This window comes from Fragaria vesca, linkage group LG1 (genome assembly GCF_000184155.1).
Source record: "Fragaria vesca subsp. vesca linkage group LG1, FraVesHawaii_1.0, whole genome shotgun sequence".
Taxonomy (NCBI): Eukaryota; Viridiplantae; Streptophyta; class Magnoliopsida; order Rosales; family Rosaceae; genus Fragaria; species Fragaria vesca.
This window is the reverse complement of record NC_020491.1, coordinates 16,637,990-16,654,192: the sequence shown is the minus strand read 5'-3', so window position 1 is coordinate 16,654,192 and position 16,203 is coordinate 16,637,990. Positions and strand designations below refer to the sequence as shown.

Sequence of the window (16,203 nt, the reverse complement as noted above, 5' to 3'; positions counted from 1 at the left end):
ACCAAACACAATGAGTATGTACGTATGACAAGGACAACTTCATTTCTTCCTTGTCCCCTTTCCTTTTCTTTCATTTTCTAACTTTATTTCCTCTTAGTTTTCATTTAGTCAGGACAATAAAAGAGGAATTTTTAACAAACTAGAGTAGCATTGCTATAAGAAGCCTATTTTTACCTCATTCTCTCACAAAGAGTCTCTAGGAGATTGTAATAATGGTATATGATCCCCATATCTTCTAGGGGGCACATTGTACTCTTATTGATATACATATTATTTTTTCAACTCAAATATAAGAACCATGTCACATATGTTTGAGTTGAATGTACAGAGTAGATCGAAACCACTAGTAATGCCTAATTTTTTTTTTTTTTTTTTTGGAACTGAGCATGAGTGCCCATTAGGTTGGAGTGATGATTCTCCTCTAATAATGCCAAGTGTAAGCATACCCTCTTTCAAGCCCTAATTTCACAACCTTTCGTTTAAGCTCCATCTAAATTGACCAAAATTTATAGACAATTATAAATAAGATGCCCGTAGTCATCACTACAACTTTAATGAGTCACTAACACCCATAGTCGCACAGTTCACACACTAAAAAGAGACACGTAAATCATAGATGCATAATACAAAATGTACATGCGAAGATGTTGATGATAACATATTCTTCCAACCGATGTTTAATGGTCCGGGAGGAATAGTCGATCTCGTGGACTTCTTGGATTTATTCAAAAACATCTTCATCTATCAAATTAATCATAAGCAACAAAAAAAAATCTTAAAAAAGAAAAATATGATCGGGCAATCGACCTCATGCTTTTAGAGAAGAATAATAGACTTCAAGAAAGAAATAACATATTACTCAAAACATGGAGGGGTTCTAATAAGGACCATAAGTTAAGGACTAGTTGATGACTTTTTCATTAATGGTTTATTACACCCACTTTTCAATTACATTTTTCCATCTCAACCGTTTAGATTTTATGTTTATATAAGTAGACAACTTCTACAAATTTTAGCCAAATTGGTGATCGTTAAAAAATCAAACTAAATTAAATCAATGGACGATCCAAATCTGTCAAACAAGAGCCGTTCAAGTTTATAATCGGTAAATCACATTTATGAATGTCTTAATGATTTTCAATTTGGATGAAAATTTGTAGAGATGATCTACTCATATTTATCTACAAACTAGATGGTTGAGATGTGAATATGTGATCTAAAACAGGGTGAAACAAAGAAGTCATCAACTAGTCTTCAACTTAGTGGTCCTCATTAAAACCACTCCCTATTAAAACAAACCTTTTAGAGGAGATGCGAAGAGAGACTGAGGAGAATAGATGATAGATGCAAAGACGAAGGGATAGAAGAGCCGAAGATGATGAACAAAAGAAACTCAAGAAAGTCTGAGGATATGAGAACGACGACAACATTCTGTTAAGAAGAAAGGAGAGACTGAAATGAAATGCGAGGCAAAGAGAATGTTGTTATGTTTAGGGTCTTGGGATACAATCAAAACAATGTCGTTTGCAAGTTCATATTTAGAACGACGTCATTTTGAAACAATTGACTCGTTGACTTCGGTTATACGGTTTGATTCGGTTTCTACCGGATTGAAACTGAACCATACCAAACATATTCCGTTCGACTTAAATTTTTTCTTGTGCATTATTTTTCGGTGCGGTTTTTTACACTACGGTTTGTTTTTCGGTTTCAAAATCACAGCCCTAATTCCTAATTAGCAACAACGACATCAATTTTTCCTCTTTAGACTTCATTATAATATTAAACAATCCTTAAATTTGAATCACTCTATGCAATTTAAAAATTTTGTAGTTGTCAAAAACAGTCATTCTCCAAAATCAGAAGCTACTCTTTGGCACCATAGCAAAAAGTTTTTTTTTTAGATGGATATGTGGCTGCTCTCTTATAGTTTGAATCTTTAGGACCTAAGGTATTTTCCAGTAATTTTTGTTTTCATTTTTTAGTGTGAATTTGCTAATGTAATAAAAAAAGAAACCTTTGATTGATTGACTAACCTAAATTTTGTTTTGAACAGAAACCAGGGCATGATTGTTGATTTTTTTCCTAAGTGAAATATTTTGGTAACTTTGGCAGCTTGGATCGATTCCGAGTTGTGTAGTGGCTTAAAAGTTTTGTGCAAGATTGACTAATAAAAAAGGTCAACAATTTTTTTTTTTTTGAGGACATACAATATCACAATTTAACGTTTTCAAAGTTTAAACTAGAAGATAGTATTACGGTTTGAGACCAAGTAGTAGAAGTAAACATTCCACCAAACATTTTCATATCAGATTGTGGATTTCAAAAATTTAAGCATTGCTATAGTCCATATAGCGTAGAACTCTGTCCATATGGCTGGTGTTGGCAGTAACAATTCGACACCCATTTACAGCCAGGACATCCATATTTGTTTCCTCTTGATCACAAGTCAAGTAACTGATGAACTGATGAACTGATGAGTGTACAAGTGTCGGATTTCCCAAACATTAACATTAAAGCCTTCCCTACCACGACCACCTGTAACAATTTTGTATGGATCCATGTGCAAGTGAGTTAAGGGGCTAATGTGTCCACCATCCAACTCAGTTACTAGTTCTGTTTTCGAGTTTGAGAACTTAAGCCTCCTGATATCATAAAACATTGCTCTGCCATTATTGATGCCTATGCAAAATAATGATTTTGAAGAAACGGCCTCAAAAGAATATAATGTTTCATCTATAAAATGAAGATTTTTTATGCATTATCCTCACAGCAACAGAGGAACCAACAGCAAGATAGAGCAACTATTCATGACACTTCATGTTTTTAAGGGGACCAGGAATAGAAATCATTCCCACACAAGATGAAAAAGCAACAGACTATGCAGCTGCATCCAAGTACCTCACCTTAGAATCTCTTGTAACAGTTACCAAAATAGAAGTTTTATGCCCAGCAACTGACAATTGATGGGTTTCTGATACCCATAGAAAGTAGCGTTTAAAGCATGCTGGCCACGTCTTCCACTGGAACTAAGAGACCAAAGGCGAACTATGCCATCTTCCCCTCCACTTGCCAATACTTTTCTAGTGCCAACACTTAATAATTTATCAGACATAGCTGTAATTGAGCCTTTATGACCTATTAAACATCATTGGCAAGAACCCTTCCACCATAGCGGATACGATGATCCGAGCTTGAAGTTACCAAAACATTCTCTTTCGTTTGTTCTTCTCTTCAACATAAGGATGTTTCATTAAGTGGAAACAGTCTCATACAAGTAATCCTTGCACTATGATCACTTAGTGTGACAACCAAATCCCTCCCACTTAACCTGTCATCAATGTTTATCACTTATATCACCGGACCCTTAGAGAAGATTATTTGTTTCTCATCCAATAAAATGTGATCAACAGGCTTGGTATATGTGATGAAATCGGCGACAACCGGATCATGAAACTTGAATTACAACTTATATGTGCACCGCCTTATGTACGCTTCTCTAACTCTTGACACCGGCGAAGCAGCAAATCCACGTGTTTGTTGCGACCAACTCTCATTAAAGAAGTGGCGCCATATAGAGTCGGAGTAGGCGACTTTTTAGAGGTACTTGCAAGTCATGGCCATGTTGGAGACGTCTTGGAGGCTTAAGAAGCTGGTGCAATTAACCAAGGTGTCCTCATCCAAATCAGTCATGTACTTCGCCGCCCACTGCCTCACCGTTGGTGGTGGCCGTGGTGCTGGCTCCGCCATTGAAAAATCCGTCATCGAAAAATCAGATATGAAATCTACGGGTTTCGTATCAACAGTCTAATTAATACAATCATAATTAGAAGAAAAAACACTTGAGAGGGACATTGTAAAAGGTTGACTTCTAGACTCAATATTATTTTAGGGAAGACAAGATAAGAACATAAAAAAGAATAAGTGATAGCTAGGTAGCTGATTCAAGTCTTTATGTACTTCAGAAGGTGAAGAACCCAATTTAGCTCTTCTTGGGTTATTAGATGCATTTATGAAAATAACACAAACCCTGCTTGGACTTTGAATTTGGAATTGGAATAATTGTGATTGGACATAGATCAATTTGGAATGAATTGGAATTGTTATGATTGAACTTTGAATTTGGAAATGGAACTGTTGTAATTTTCTCTTTGTACTCAACCGGTCTTGCTATTCCTTTTTGTAGAGCTTGAAAAGACTCTGTTTTTATTTTTTTGGGTAGGTTTCTTTCGTTTTCGATACCCAATGAGGATGAACTTGTTGCTGGGTTGCGAGATAGTTGTATATGTGTTTCTTTTTTCCCTGATTCTAGTAATAATAGTATAGCCATTATTCAGATCTTGGATCTGCATCAGTGCACACTTAGTCCACTACATTGTTGTTATTGGCTTTAGGTTTTGAACCTACTCTTGAACAATGCTTGTTGCTAAGTGATTTAGTTTCAACACCTGAAATTAGGTTCTTCTATTTGAATATTTGAGTTACCAAATTATTGTCAATGTTAAACATATGTTAATAACTAGTTTAGAATGTGATATGAGTTAATGATGCTAGTGAGACTGTGATATATAATGAGTGTTTGCTTACGTTGATGTTGTTTTTTATTAGGGTATTAAGTGACGAAATGGCTTGCAATAGTGAAGTTTATTTCTAGCACTAAAGTTCGACAAGCTCAATTTTGAAAAAAATGTTGTGCACCTATTGTGATAAGAAGATCTCAATCCTCGAACAAGCTCAACATACCTTATTAGAGATGTGTTCCTTGCAGTTGTTGCATGGGTGTCTGAAGATGAGTTTCTTCTGCTGCTCATTTTGATTAGTAGCATCATCCAGTGTGTGGTCTGTTGTATTTAGGGAGATTGGAAGCTTAGTAATATCATCTGGTAGGTGGTCTATTATATTTAGGAAGATTAGAATTATGAAATTAGAAGTTTATTTATAGAAGTATTATTCTATGTGTATGCACATTATGTGTTCTAATAACATCTAAGCTCACCAGGCAAGGAATGCATGAATTTTGATTAAATAAACTGATAAGTATTAACTATCTCTAATAAAATTTAGTTTTTTATGATTGTATATTTCTATTGCTAGATAGGGAGACTTATGAATTTGTTCTAGAAAAATGTTGTGCACTTTGTTACCTTGTTTCTCTCCAGAAGTAGTACTTGCATATTTTTGATTATCACTCATGATAATATTGTTTTATGGTTTGTTTGCTATTCTAATAGAAGTTTCCTAACTGAGAAGCATGGTCTAATAAAATTGTTTGATGAATACAGAAGAAAAAGCAAAAAGAGAATCAAATACTTTTATTATTATTGTTATTAATTTTTTTTTACGATTGATTTTTTAAAACAAAATGTTGATCGTTTTTGAAAAGAAAATTATGTGTCGTTATCTTTCCAAAAAGAAAGCTGTAGAGAGGATAACTGTAAATGGAATGCAAAGAAGCTCATTAATCTTACAAGAATATAAAAAAAATACATAATACTTAAAGGGCATAACACACATATCCAAAGGGCAAAAAAAAGTGATATATAGGCTGACTTACGTTGATGTTGTTTTATTCTTTTGTTGATTGTTTAAGGTTTTAAGAAAAGACTAAAATATTGACAATCAAGGAAATTTCAATGTAAAAAAAACGGATATTTTGAATGACATATCGAGAAAGTATCGATATCAGCAAATTATCGGAAAAAAAAATTTAGAAAGAGGATGAATTTGATGGAGTGTATATATTCTAAAAGCATATCCTATCATAATTGCATTATAACGTTGGTGGCTGAGGCGTTGTTACTTCTCTTGGGCAACCAAGTTTCGAGTCTTGTCTCTAGGCCTTGCATTTTGTGCAAAATTCATAGAATTTTCTAAATTTACCCCTGAGTTTGGACGAAATACCGTTGGTTTCACGAGAATTTCATTGGTTTTCCTAATAACGCGAAATGTCAAATATATCGGATGATATTATGATGGAATGACAAAGATATATCACCACATTGAAAAAACGAAAATATCCCGAAATATCGGGGATATTATCAATTTTTTAGTCCTTGGTTTTAAGTGACGGAATGACTTACAGTAGTGAAGTTTCTAGCACTAGAGTTCGTCACGCTCAATATTGCAAAAAATGTTCTGCATCGGCTATGATCAGAATATCTCAATCCTCGAACTATCCCAACAAACCTTACTGTAGATGTGTTCCTTGCAATTGTTTTGTTTCCTGGCATTTCAAATGGATGATGTGATTTTCTCTGAAGTTAAAACTTTACCAATTGTAGGTAAACTATCCACTGAAGTTGAAGCTTTACAAATTACAGGTTAAACTATCTAAAGAATTTGAGAAATTAACTATTCATTGAAGTTGAGAAACTATAGATTGTAGTTTCAAACTAAGTTGCACGGACATGGCAACATGACACGGCACGATACGGCGATATGACAAAACTCAAAAACTGAGTTTGACACGGCAAACAAAATTGTATATTTATGTATTTTTAATAAATAAAAAATATACTAAAATATGAAATAAGTTCATTACATTACCAAATAAAGTTCTAAATTCAATTTATTTCATAACCATAAGAAATAAGTCAAGTGCATAACTAATAACATTAAAAGCAGCAGACCTCTAGCACATGAAACATAACATTAAAGAAAAACAAATTTGAGTAGTAGCTTGTTTTCAAACAAGACAATCTTTAGCATAGTAACACATAATAGACAAGAAGATGAACTAATATAATTATTATATCTATAATCCATCCAAACTTTTTTTTTTCTTTCTTCTTTTTTAAGTTTGAAACGCTGACGTGGCGTGTCGTAATGCCGTGTCGGGGCCGGTCATCGTGTCCGAGAAGTGTCCGAAAAGTCAACTTTTTTGGACACACCACATGGCGTGTCAGACACGTATTTTGCCGTGTCGGAGTGTCCGTGCAACATAGATTTCAGAGTTATTTAAACTTTCAAGGTTAGTCAAAGCAACGAAACCTCCCCAAAAAAATAATTGGAAATGGAATGAGTTTTTTTTACTGCTCATTTTGATTAAACGTTTTGTTCTAATCTCAGTCATCTAAGCTCATTAAAAAACACATCTAATAGTGTATGTCTATCTCTAGAAATGAAGAAAAATAGGGATCTCATTCGGGCTCTTTATTTACCAGTACCCAGAAAATGTTAAGAAAAAAGAAAATGAAAACAATAAAAAAAAGAGACAGGTATGACCGTGTGAGCAGATGGTTTAAAGATAAGAAAACGGAAGTTGGCGGCCTTCTCACACATTTATCCGCTGAAGCTGTCAATCTCGCCATGACCACCCTCTCCACGCTCGCCGCCCCTCACCCTCTTCTCTCTCACCGACAGCCACCCTCCGTTTTCCTCACCACCAAAACTAACAAGATCTCCTCTCCGCCTCATCACTTCTCCAAATTCCGATGCTCCCTCGCCAAACAGTCCACCGTTTCTCCGGCAGGCGTCGCCGCCGACGGCGCGATCTCCTCCGTTGACTGCGTAGTCGTCGGAGGCGGAATCAGCGGACTCTGCATCGCTCAGGCGCTGGCCACCAAGCACAACGACGCCGTTCCGAATGTGATAGTGACGGAGGCAAGAGACCGAGTCGGAGGCAACATCATCACCGTAGAGAGAGACGGTTATCTCTGGGAAGAAGGTCCTAATAGTTTTCAGCCGTCCGATTCCATGCTCACCATGCTGGTATGCTAACCTGAATTTGTAATTGCATTCAGTTTCAGGTTGTTATAGTTAAAATGCTTGTAGATAATGTGGTTTATAAGCTATTCTTCGAAATTTCGGTGAGCTTGGATTTTGGCCTAATTTATAGGAGTGAAGATTTAGGATTGTGTGATCAGTGAAGCATGTGTAATTGTGTATTTGTTCGGCAGGTGGATAGTGGTTTGAAGGATGATCTGGTTCTCGGTGATCCGAATGCACCTCGGTTCGTGTTGTGGGATGGCAAGTTGAGGCCTGTACCTTCTAGCCCGGGTGACATAGCTTTCTTTGACTTGATGAGCATTGGCGGTAAACTCAGGGCTGCATTTGGTGCTCTTGGAATTCGTCCTTCCCCTCCTCCTCCAGTTTGTCCCCTCTCTCTGCCTCTCTTAGTTGTATTGCTATTGTGGTTTCTCAAATGAATTTCTCATTTCGCATAATCTTTGACAAAGGTCACAGGGTCAGGAGGAATCCGTTGAGGAGTTCGTCCGTCGTAATCTTGGAGATGAGGTTTTCGAACGCCTGATTGAGCCTTTTTGTTCAGGTACTTTCATTATAACAACATTGTTAATCCGTTGTTTGCTCTATTCTCTTGCTGTGTTGTTCATAACTTCATATTCTTTTTCTGCTTTCTAAATTCTGCTAATGGATTCTAAGATGGGTTTAAAATCTAAGCCACTCCATATCAATTATGACATTCATGCCCTAGGAAAAAAAAAAGATAAAAACTGTTTTGACTGTGTGAACATGCCCTTCATCCTTATTCTTTATGACAACAGTGCTCTGTCAAATGGGCTGCCGCATAAAATAGGACCTTCCACAATGTATGGATGAAACTTTGATCTGGTAGTATTGCGCAGAAGTTCTGATTTTTAACCACTCATTTATTTAGCTCTGCTCTCATATTTGCACAAATCTACTTTAGAGTGGTGTGTCTTTTTCATCCTCTAGACTGGCTAAAGTAATTTCATAGTTGCCCTGACACTTATTTCATATGCAGGTGTTTATGCGGGCGATCCTTCAAAGTTAAGTATGAAAGCAGCATTTGGCAAAGTGTGGAACCTTGAGCAAAATGGGGGTAGCATCATTGGTGGAGCTTTTAAAGCAATCCAGGAGAGAAGTCGTGCTCCAAAGACCCCTCGAGATCCGTAATGAACACCTGTTTGCTTTGAGGCTTGTGTCATGATGTAAATCATAAAGTTTATTTTCAATGGCCTGATTTCAGTTATTCCACAGGCGTCTACCAAAACCAAAGGGCCAAACAGTTGGATCTCTTAGGAAGGGACTTTCCATGTTTCCAGAAGCACTCTCTTCAAGGTACCCTCTTTCAAATTAAGTACTCTTGTTGGCAGGGTTCTAAGGAATGTGTTCTTTCTATGAAACACTTGTAATTTTCTCAGCCATCTTGGTTGTAATTTGTTCTGTTTACGTTTGGCAGGTTGGGTGACAGAGTGAAGTTATCCTGGAAGCTTTCAGGTATCAGTAAGTTGGACCAAGGAGGGTACACTCTGACATATGAGACTCCAGAAGGGTTGGTCTCAGTACTGAGTAAAAGTGTTGTTATGACCATTCCGTCTTATGTAGCAAGCAGTCTATTGCGTCCTCTTTCAGTAAGTTTCTTTGTTACATTTCTCTCCCTTTCCTTTAGTTACAACATATTTTACTGCTGTAAGTTCTAACTGTAAAGCCTAAAAGCACGTGTTTGGAAAGAAGGGTATGTCTTTTTTGTTAGACAAGGTAAAAATATGGTATCTAAAGAGCTAATTGAGGTAGCATTTGTCATTTGTTCATTATGGGCTGCCATTTAAAATAATTTTTGTATATAGTCTCATTATTTTTTTTCCCTGCAGGCTGCTGCAGCAGATGCTTTATCAAAATTTTACTACCCACCGGTTGCAGCTGTGTCTATTTCATATCCAAAAGAAGCAATCCGGACGGAATGCCTAATAGATGGTCAATTAAAGGGATTTGGTCAACTTCATCCTCGTAGCCAAGGGCTGAAAACATTAGGTAGATTTTCTTTTCAGAAATTCATTATCGATGCTCACAAATCATGATGCCTAATAAGGGGGTTTCTATCCAATGGTAATAGGATTTACCCGTATGCATGCGGGGAGAGTTTTGCCCTTGCTCTTCCCCTGCCCACACCTTGCACCTCCTAGATCAGTTTTTTCTTTTCTTTATATTTAACCTGTGGATTTCCTGGGTGCAGGAACTATATACAGCTCATCACTCTTTCCAAATCGAGCACCAGCTGGAAGGGTACTACTCTTGAACTATATTGGAGGGGCCACCAATCCCGGAATTTTGTCTCAGGTAAGACAAATTCAAAGGATATATGTGTTGAAAGATGCATTTTGTTGTATTGGGGCACTTTTCTTCTGATCTGTGTGTGTTTGCGGTCTTGCATTTCCCAAGTCTTTGATCTTTTTTCTTCTTCTTTTTGTTCATTCTTGACAGACAGAGAGTGAACTTGTCGAAACAGTTCACCAGGATTTGAAAAAAGTCCTAATAAAGCCTAATGCTAAGGATCCACTTGTATTGGCTGTTAGAGTATGGCCACAAGCGATTCCGCAGTTCTTGGTTGGTCATTTTGATGTCCTAGATGCTGCAAATGCTGCTCTCAGGGATGCTGAGACGCAAGGGTTGTTTCTTGGTGGGAACTATGTCTCCGGAGTAGCCTTGGGCCGGTGTGTTGAGGGTGCTTATGATATTGCGGCTGATGTGGCCAAATTTCTATCACAATATGCTTACAAATAGTAATCTTGAATCCTATAGGATGTAATGCTAGAGGAAGTGGATTTTCGGATGTTCCTATTGGAAGTGTTGGGCAGCGCAGCCTAGACTAGCCGCTCATCAGCATAGAGTCCTGCCTAGGTATTCTGTTTGTCTTGGTATAAACTTATTTATACTTCAAATTACCTTGGAGCTGTGGCATCAATAATTGCTTCAGTGAATTTTGAATCGCTCATCCCATGTTTAGTGCTGAAAGCTTCATTATGTAGATGTAATTTATTCAGAGTGAATGAAAATGTCTCGAGTTGCTAGGGAAATTGCATGACTGAACCATTGTGCTTTGTGTTGTTTAGTCTTTAATTTGGTAGGTTTGTGTTAGAGTTGTTGGCATCTAATCAGGATAAACTTGGTCTGAAACTCCAAATGAGAATTGGTTATTTTCTTAGACCGCTAGAGGGAAAAGCTACTCAGCTGGGCAAACCTCTGAAATAAGTCACCAACTCACATAAAAGTTTTGTACTTAGCTCCACGTCTGGGCACGATTACAATCAAATAGACAAATACTATACTGTAGTTTGCAATGAAATACTATAGTACCAACCACTTGAACAACAAATTAGTAAGTTCACATAGAACTCAGTATCACGAGAAATGATTCCATGGCGGTATCAAAGGAGCGGTTTCTGCTCAAATTGTGTGGACTTTTGTTATTGCATACTACAACTATAGAGACAAAAGCCATGCACTAAGGACACATAGCTTGAGCCAAATAATATGATGTCCTTTCATATATAACAATGACTCCATGACCGAAGCATTACTACATTTAACCTATCCTTTTGATCTCATATAGATAGAATCATGGAGAAACAAAGTACCAGACAAAGATCCATATATAGCTCGCCAGAGATATATTATTAATTTTAATATAGTGATGAAAACATACAATCGACATAGTTTCCTCTTAACAAGTAAGAGGTCACGAGTTCGACTCATAAAATACTAGTTGTAGTATTTGAGTTGTTTACCCGAATAAAAAAAAAAAAAAATTAATAATAACATACACAACACGTTTGCCGGCTTGAATTAACTAATTAATCCGTTACATAAATTAAAAGGGTTTCTGATTTCCACAATCTAAACTTGGCCCTGTTTGAACACTAAACACACTAGCATATCTTTTGAAATAACCAATTCGATCATTCACTCGTGCATCGCTACCTATTCCACACTCGAGGTTGCCGTTGATGATGTTCGTCACCATCCCAAATCCGGCAGTCCGATTAGCCGCCACGTCAGCTTCCGTGAGCACATATCGACCTACCATAACATCATGACATGAGGGCTTCGGCTTCTGCTCAGTCATCCAGAACCATAAAGCTGTTTTGAATGCGAGTATGGAATTGTTTGCTACTAATTCTGGATTCCTTAGCCCATCAAACCCTAATGCCTTGCCTGCCTGCCCATAGTTATAGTTCCTGCCAAACATTTTAATTCAAAATATTAACATGAGAATCATATATACACTAATTTGAAAAGTAAAGGTACTGGAACGCAACATACCAATAATAAGATTAGCTTATTGGCTGCTGCATGTAAATAATAAGCTCGCCAGAAACTAGATTGACCTAGCTTGTTAATTGCGTTAAAAGAGAATTGTGTAACTATTTAGTGCATCTTATACACAGCTAGCTCGATTGTAGTATGAAATGGCGCTATTTAATTTTAAAAGAATCTCTAAACTGAGAAATAGAAACTCAATCTTAATATATAACGTAGTAACGACATTCGAGGGACATTATTATTTGAAGTAATTGATGGATGAAGCAAATTATACTTACCAAGATAATTGAACTGGTCCTCTTCCTTTGTAAGATTTGCCAGGATAGCATGGCCACTCTTTGTCAGTGTCATCACAGTAGTTGCTACCCGGACTGATCTCCTCTTTATAGCACAAACCCCAAGAATATGGTCCGTCGGGCGCAGTAGCCCACCCGCCGGTGGTCTCATGAGAGATCTGAGCAAGAAAGGCTGCAATCTCGCGCTTTCGGGTGGCTACACTTCCGGTATTGGCGAATGCCGGGAAGGATTTGGTTGCCTTGATGAATGATTTATAGGTGTAGAAGTTGTTTGCAGGGCATGCCTTGTCGTCCTTGTGTAAAAACAAGATTTTGTAGAGGTTTTTCTTAACCAAAGTAGATACTGGATGAGCCTCGGCCTCCCATGATGAGATGGAGACAAGAAAGATGGTAGTGAGGGAGAAGAGGAAGACTGCAGATGAGAATGAGACCGCAGCCATGGATGTAGGAGTTGCAGGGATGATGGTTTTGCCTAATTGCAAGAATATATACAATAGCAACCTAATAAAGTAGTAGTCGTTTTGTCACAAGTACGTTATAGGTTTTGTTTTGATTTGTCACGAACTCACGACCTAATATAGTACGTAGTAGCCGGCCAGTTATATTATAGGGTTTGTTTTGTAAGATAGTGAAGAGGTCGACACGTTGTGTATAGTAGGAGTAGTCGCACTATGAGGAAGTTAACAAAGGAAGTCAGAGGTCCACATTTTGGGGACTCAATTTGTTGATCGAGTCTCATGTGGATGGCTGCATGCAGACAGCAGCATTGGCACTATAGTTGACATTGCCACTTACTTCTCGAAGTGCGAATGTCGACACTGCATATGAGTACGCACACTAAAGCTACAAGAAGAAGACATACAATATATCCTTCTTTCTCTTTCCCTTTTTGACTTCACTCTCCTTCATTTGACGAACTAGTAATTCATCATGGTGAATGAGTGAAGAGGGAGAGAGAGTAGGGTGAAGAAGCGGCAGCTGAAACTGATCGAATGTACGTACGGGTGTACTGTGTTAACTTGGTGGTGGGAATATTGGCAGCAGCTTTGTCAATCTGATAGTGAAAGTTTGTGCTTTGATTTTCAGTGAATCAGTAAATGAGAAAGAGGTAGTACGTCGTCTTCGACAACCATGATGCGGTAGTCTCCTCCTCAGCTTCAAAGACACAGCCTCGGCCTTTCAAGGTGGCCTGGCCCTCACTGTTATCGACTCCACTGCTTCTAAAGGAGCAGCTGTTCCGTCGTGTTCTCTTCCCTTCGTATGAATTAATATGGTGTCATATATCAGTGTCCCTTCTTCCATATATTAGTCAGTCTATTTCCCAAGCTATATATGTGTTTTCTTACTGAGAATGTTTCTGTGTCACTTTAGTAAGAGAGATAAGAGATCGAGCATGGACACTGTATGTTTGATTCTTTTTAAACCATGAAGTGCTTGATGTGCAATTTACCTTTTGTAATTTAGATCAGTTTTAGCTTCTCTCCCCCTTTTGACTTTGCTTCTCCTAGTTTGACAAGGATACCTTGATTTGATGCTCCTCAGATTTTTTGCTGAGTTTCCTAGCTAGGTTGAATATCAAGCCATATACTTACACGATGACAATTAGTTAGATACAATGGGAGAAAATCTGCTGTCCCCGTTTCCTATCCCCCTACCTGTCTCCCACTCATTTTTTGACATATGTCTTACCATGTCAGCTGAACTTAACAGCTACTTGACAGAATTTACGTAAATTACTTATCCCCTAAATTATAATATACTAAATAATCAACCAAATAAGAAAATTTAGAAGAATACGAATAAACCCAGAATCTCAGATCACTTCCTATCTTCTTATCTTAGTTTGAAGGCGGACTGGTCATGGATTTGGTAGACCCTGCTGCATACTCGTCCATGGAAGAAACACACTCAAAATTATTAAGAAGCAAAGAAGGACTAGAAGGCTTATGGGGCAAAAAGATGAGAAGTGGTTCTGTAGGGATTTGAGGAAGGTTGGGATAGTGGATCTAAATTAAAATGGGTTGTGGAGCGGGCGTTAGTGCAATCACGCCGACATGGGAGGCTAAATTGAGCTAATCTGGAAGGTGCAATTTGTAGAGGGGGTTGTAATTTTAGATGGGTGTTTGGGGATTCGTTGAAATTCGAAGGAAATAGCATCATGATCGGAGATTTAGGGGATGGAGGATTTGGAAATGTAAAAGTAATTGTTCTGGGCATTCTCGTTGAGAAATCAGTTATTGATCGTTTTTCACCGAGTCTCGTTTCTACATTGCATCCATGAGCAAGAACATGACTAGAAGACTTATGTTAAGAAGGTAAAGATTTGTAAATAGAATTTCTGAGGATTTTCTTCGGTCAATAATCATGATTAACAATTTGATCTTGGTTTATGCGTTTTTTTATTGTTATGTTTGCTATATTTCTGTTAAATTTTTAGTAAATAAAAGAATTTAAGAATTTCTTAAACTTAACTCTATCAAGTAGTTGTTAAGTGCAGCTGACATGGTAAGACATATGTCAAAAGAGTGGGAGACAGGTAATGGGATAGGGAAACGGGACAGCAGATTTTCTCCCAGAAACAATTGCCATTTGTATCTTCAAATAACTTGCCTCAAACTTCCTTCATTGGTTCCCGTTTGTTTTGCAGTGTTTGTTTAAATCCTTACAAACTGTAGCAAAATAGAAGTCAATGTTAATTTGTTTTGGCTCCCAAAGTTAATTTGCCTCAACTATTTAGTTATTAGCAAACTCCATATCCCCTGGAATGTTCACCGAAACAATCCTTTTTTTTTTCTGAATGATCGACGTCAAGCCTTGATAACCAAAAAAATTACAAGTATAGACATGGCTATTGCCTGAAAGGACAACGAGAGGATTGGAAACCTGAAAGCGACCTAAAAAATCTACCATATATGAGTTCAACGGGAAACTAATGCAGAAATGAAAACTGACTCAAAGAATTTGGGAACATACTCTCGATTCTATAGAGACGTCACGCTTATTTCCACTCACCATGGAAAAGTCAATCGGAGCCCTAGCTGCATAGTTTCTAGTTAGGGGACCAACGACTGTAGAATGGATTGGTTACGAAGCTAGGCATGCCAATCAAGCCGTGAGTGCCTCCGCCTTAACACTTGTCTTCGATAACACAAATCTCGAAGCTGAGAATGGATTGGTCACACAGTTAGCCGCCACAACCCCATGCATACTAGGTTTTGGGTGCGAATTAGGTGTAAATTTTCACATACTGCGTAAACACTTATAAGCCTAAACTATGTCAAATATAGATCAAATGTATCTAAGTTTTACTGCACTAGCTAACTTGATTGAATTGTGTTCGCATCCATCTTGATCTTCTCCTAGATCCACTCAAATTTCTCTCTATTGATGGGATAGTATTTATGAGAATGGTTAGTGTTCTAACATGGATATAGATATGCTTTATAGGCTGTTGTGCAGTTTCTTAACTACTACAGGTAGTTACATGACAATTCCTTCCATCAAGGAATTGTCAATAATTTCTTTTTATCTTAATCTTTATCTTGTCTTAATGATTCCACTTAGAATTCGAATTCGAATTCTAACAGATGTCCAACTTATATATATGAAACTAATTCGATTAATACACATAAGAATATATAATCTGTTCACCAATCTTCTTTAAGACTTATAAATATAAGTTTAGTTCCATTTGAATCATAGCTGCATCTTACAATCTCCTACTGAACTAGAATTATATTTATCAATATTTAAATAAGCTTGACTGGAATTGCACACTTGAACAAATGTAAAACTCCATCTGCTTCAAAAATCTTGTCAATCAAGTTCATCCATAATGAATTGCAGAAGAACATGAATTACCACTAGTAAAATTATGCTATAT

General features: G+C 37.3%; 2 protein-coding genes across 2 annotated transcripts; one reads left to right on the top strand and one right to left on the bottom strand.

Annotated features, from left to right (window-relative positions):
- The first annotated feature begins 7,308 nt into the window (after positions 1–7,308).
- On the top strand, positions 7,309–10,757 carry LOC101301051 (protoporphyrinogen oxidase, chloroplastic-like). The gene is made up of 9 exons (XM_004289391.1): positions 7,309–7,710; positions 7,899–8,090; positions 8,185–8,269; positions 8,726–8,873; positions 8,962–9,042; positions 9,164–9,335; positions 9,576–9,735; positions 9,938–10,041; positions 10,186–10,757. The coding sequence occupies exons 1-9, from the start codon at positions 7,309–7,311 to the stop codon at positions 10,483–10,485; spliced, it is 1,644 nt and encodes a 547-aa protein (XP_004289439.1). The 3' UTR covers positions 10,486–10,757.
- Positions 10,758–11,572: 815 nt separating this feature from the next.
- On the bottom strand, positions 11,573–12,866 carry LOC101299523 (chitinase 10-like). Its single transcript, XM_004288324.1, has 2 exons — positions 12,303–12,866; positions 11,573–11,939 (listed from the first exon to the last, which is right to left on the bottom strand). Exons 1-2 carry the CDS (start codon positions 12,758–12,760, stop codon positions 11,573–11,575), a joined length of 825 nt encoding a protein of 274 aa, XP_004288372.1. The 5' UTR covers positions 12,761–12,866.
- Between the last annotated feature and the right edge of the window lie 3,337 nt (positions 12,867–16,203).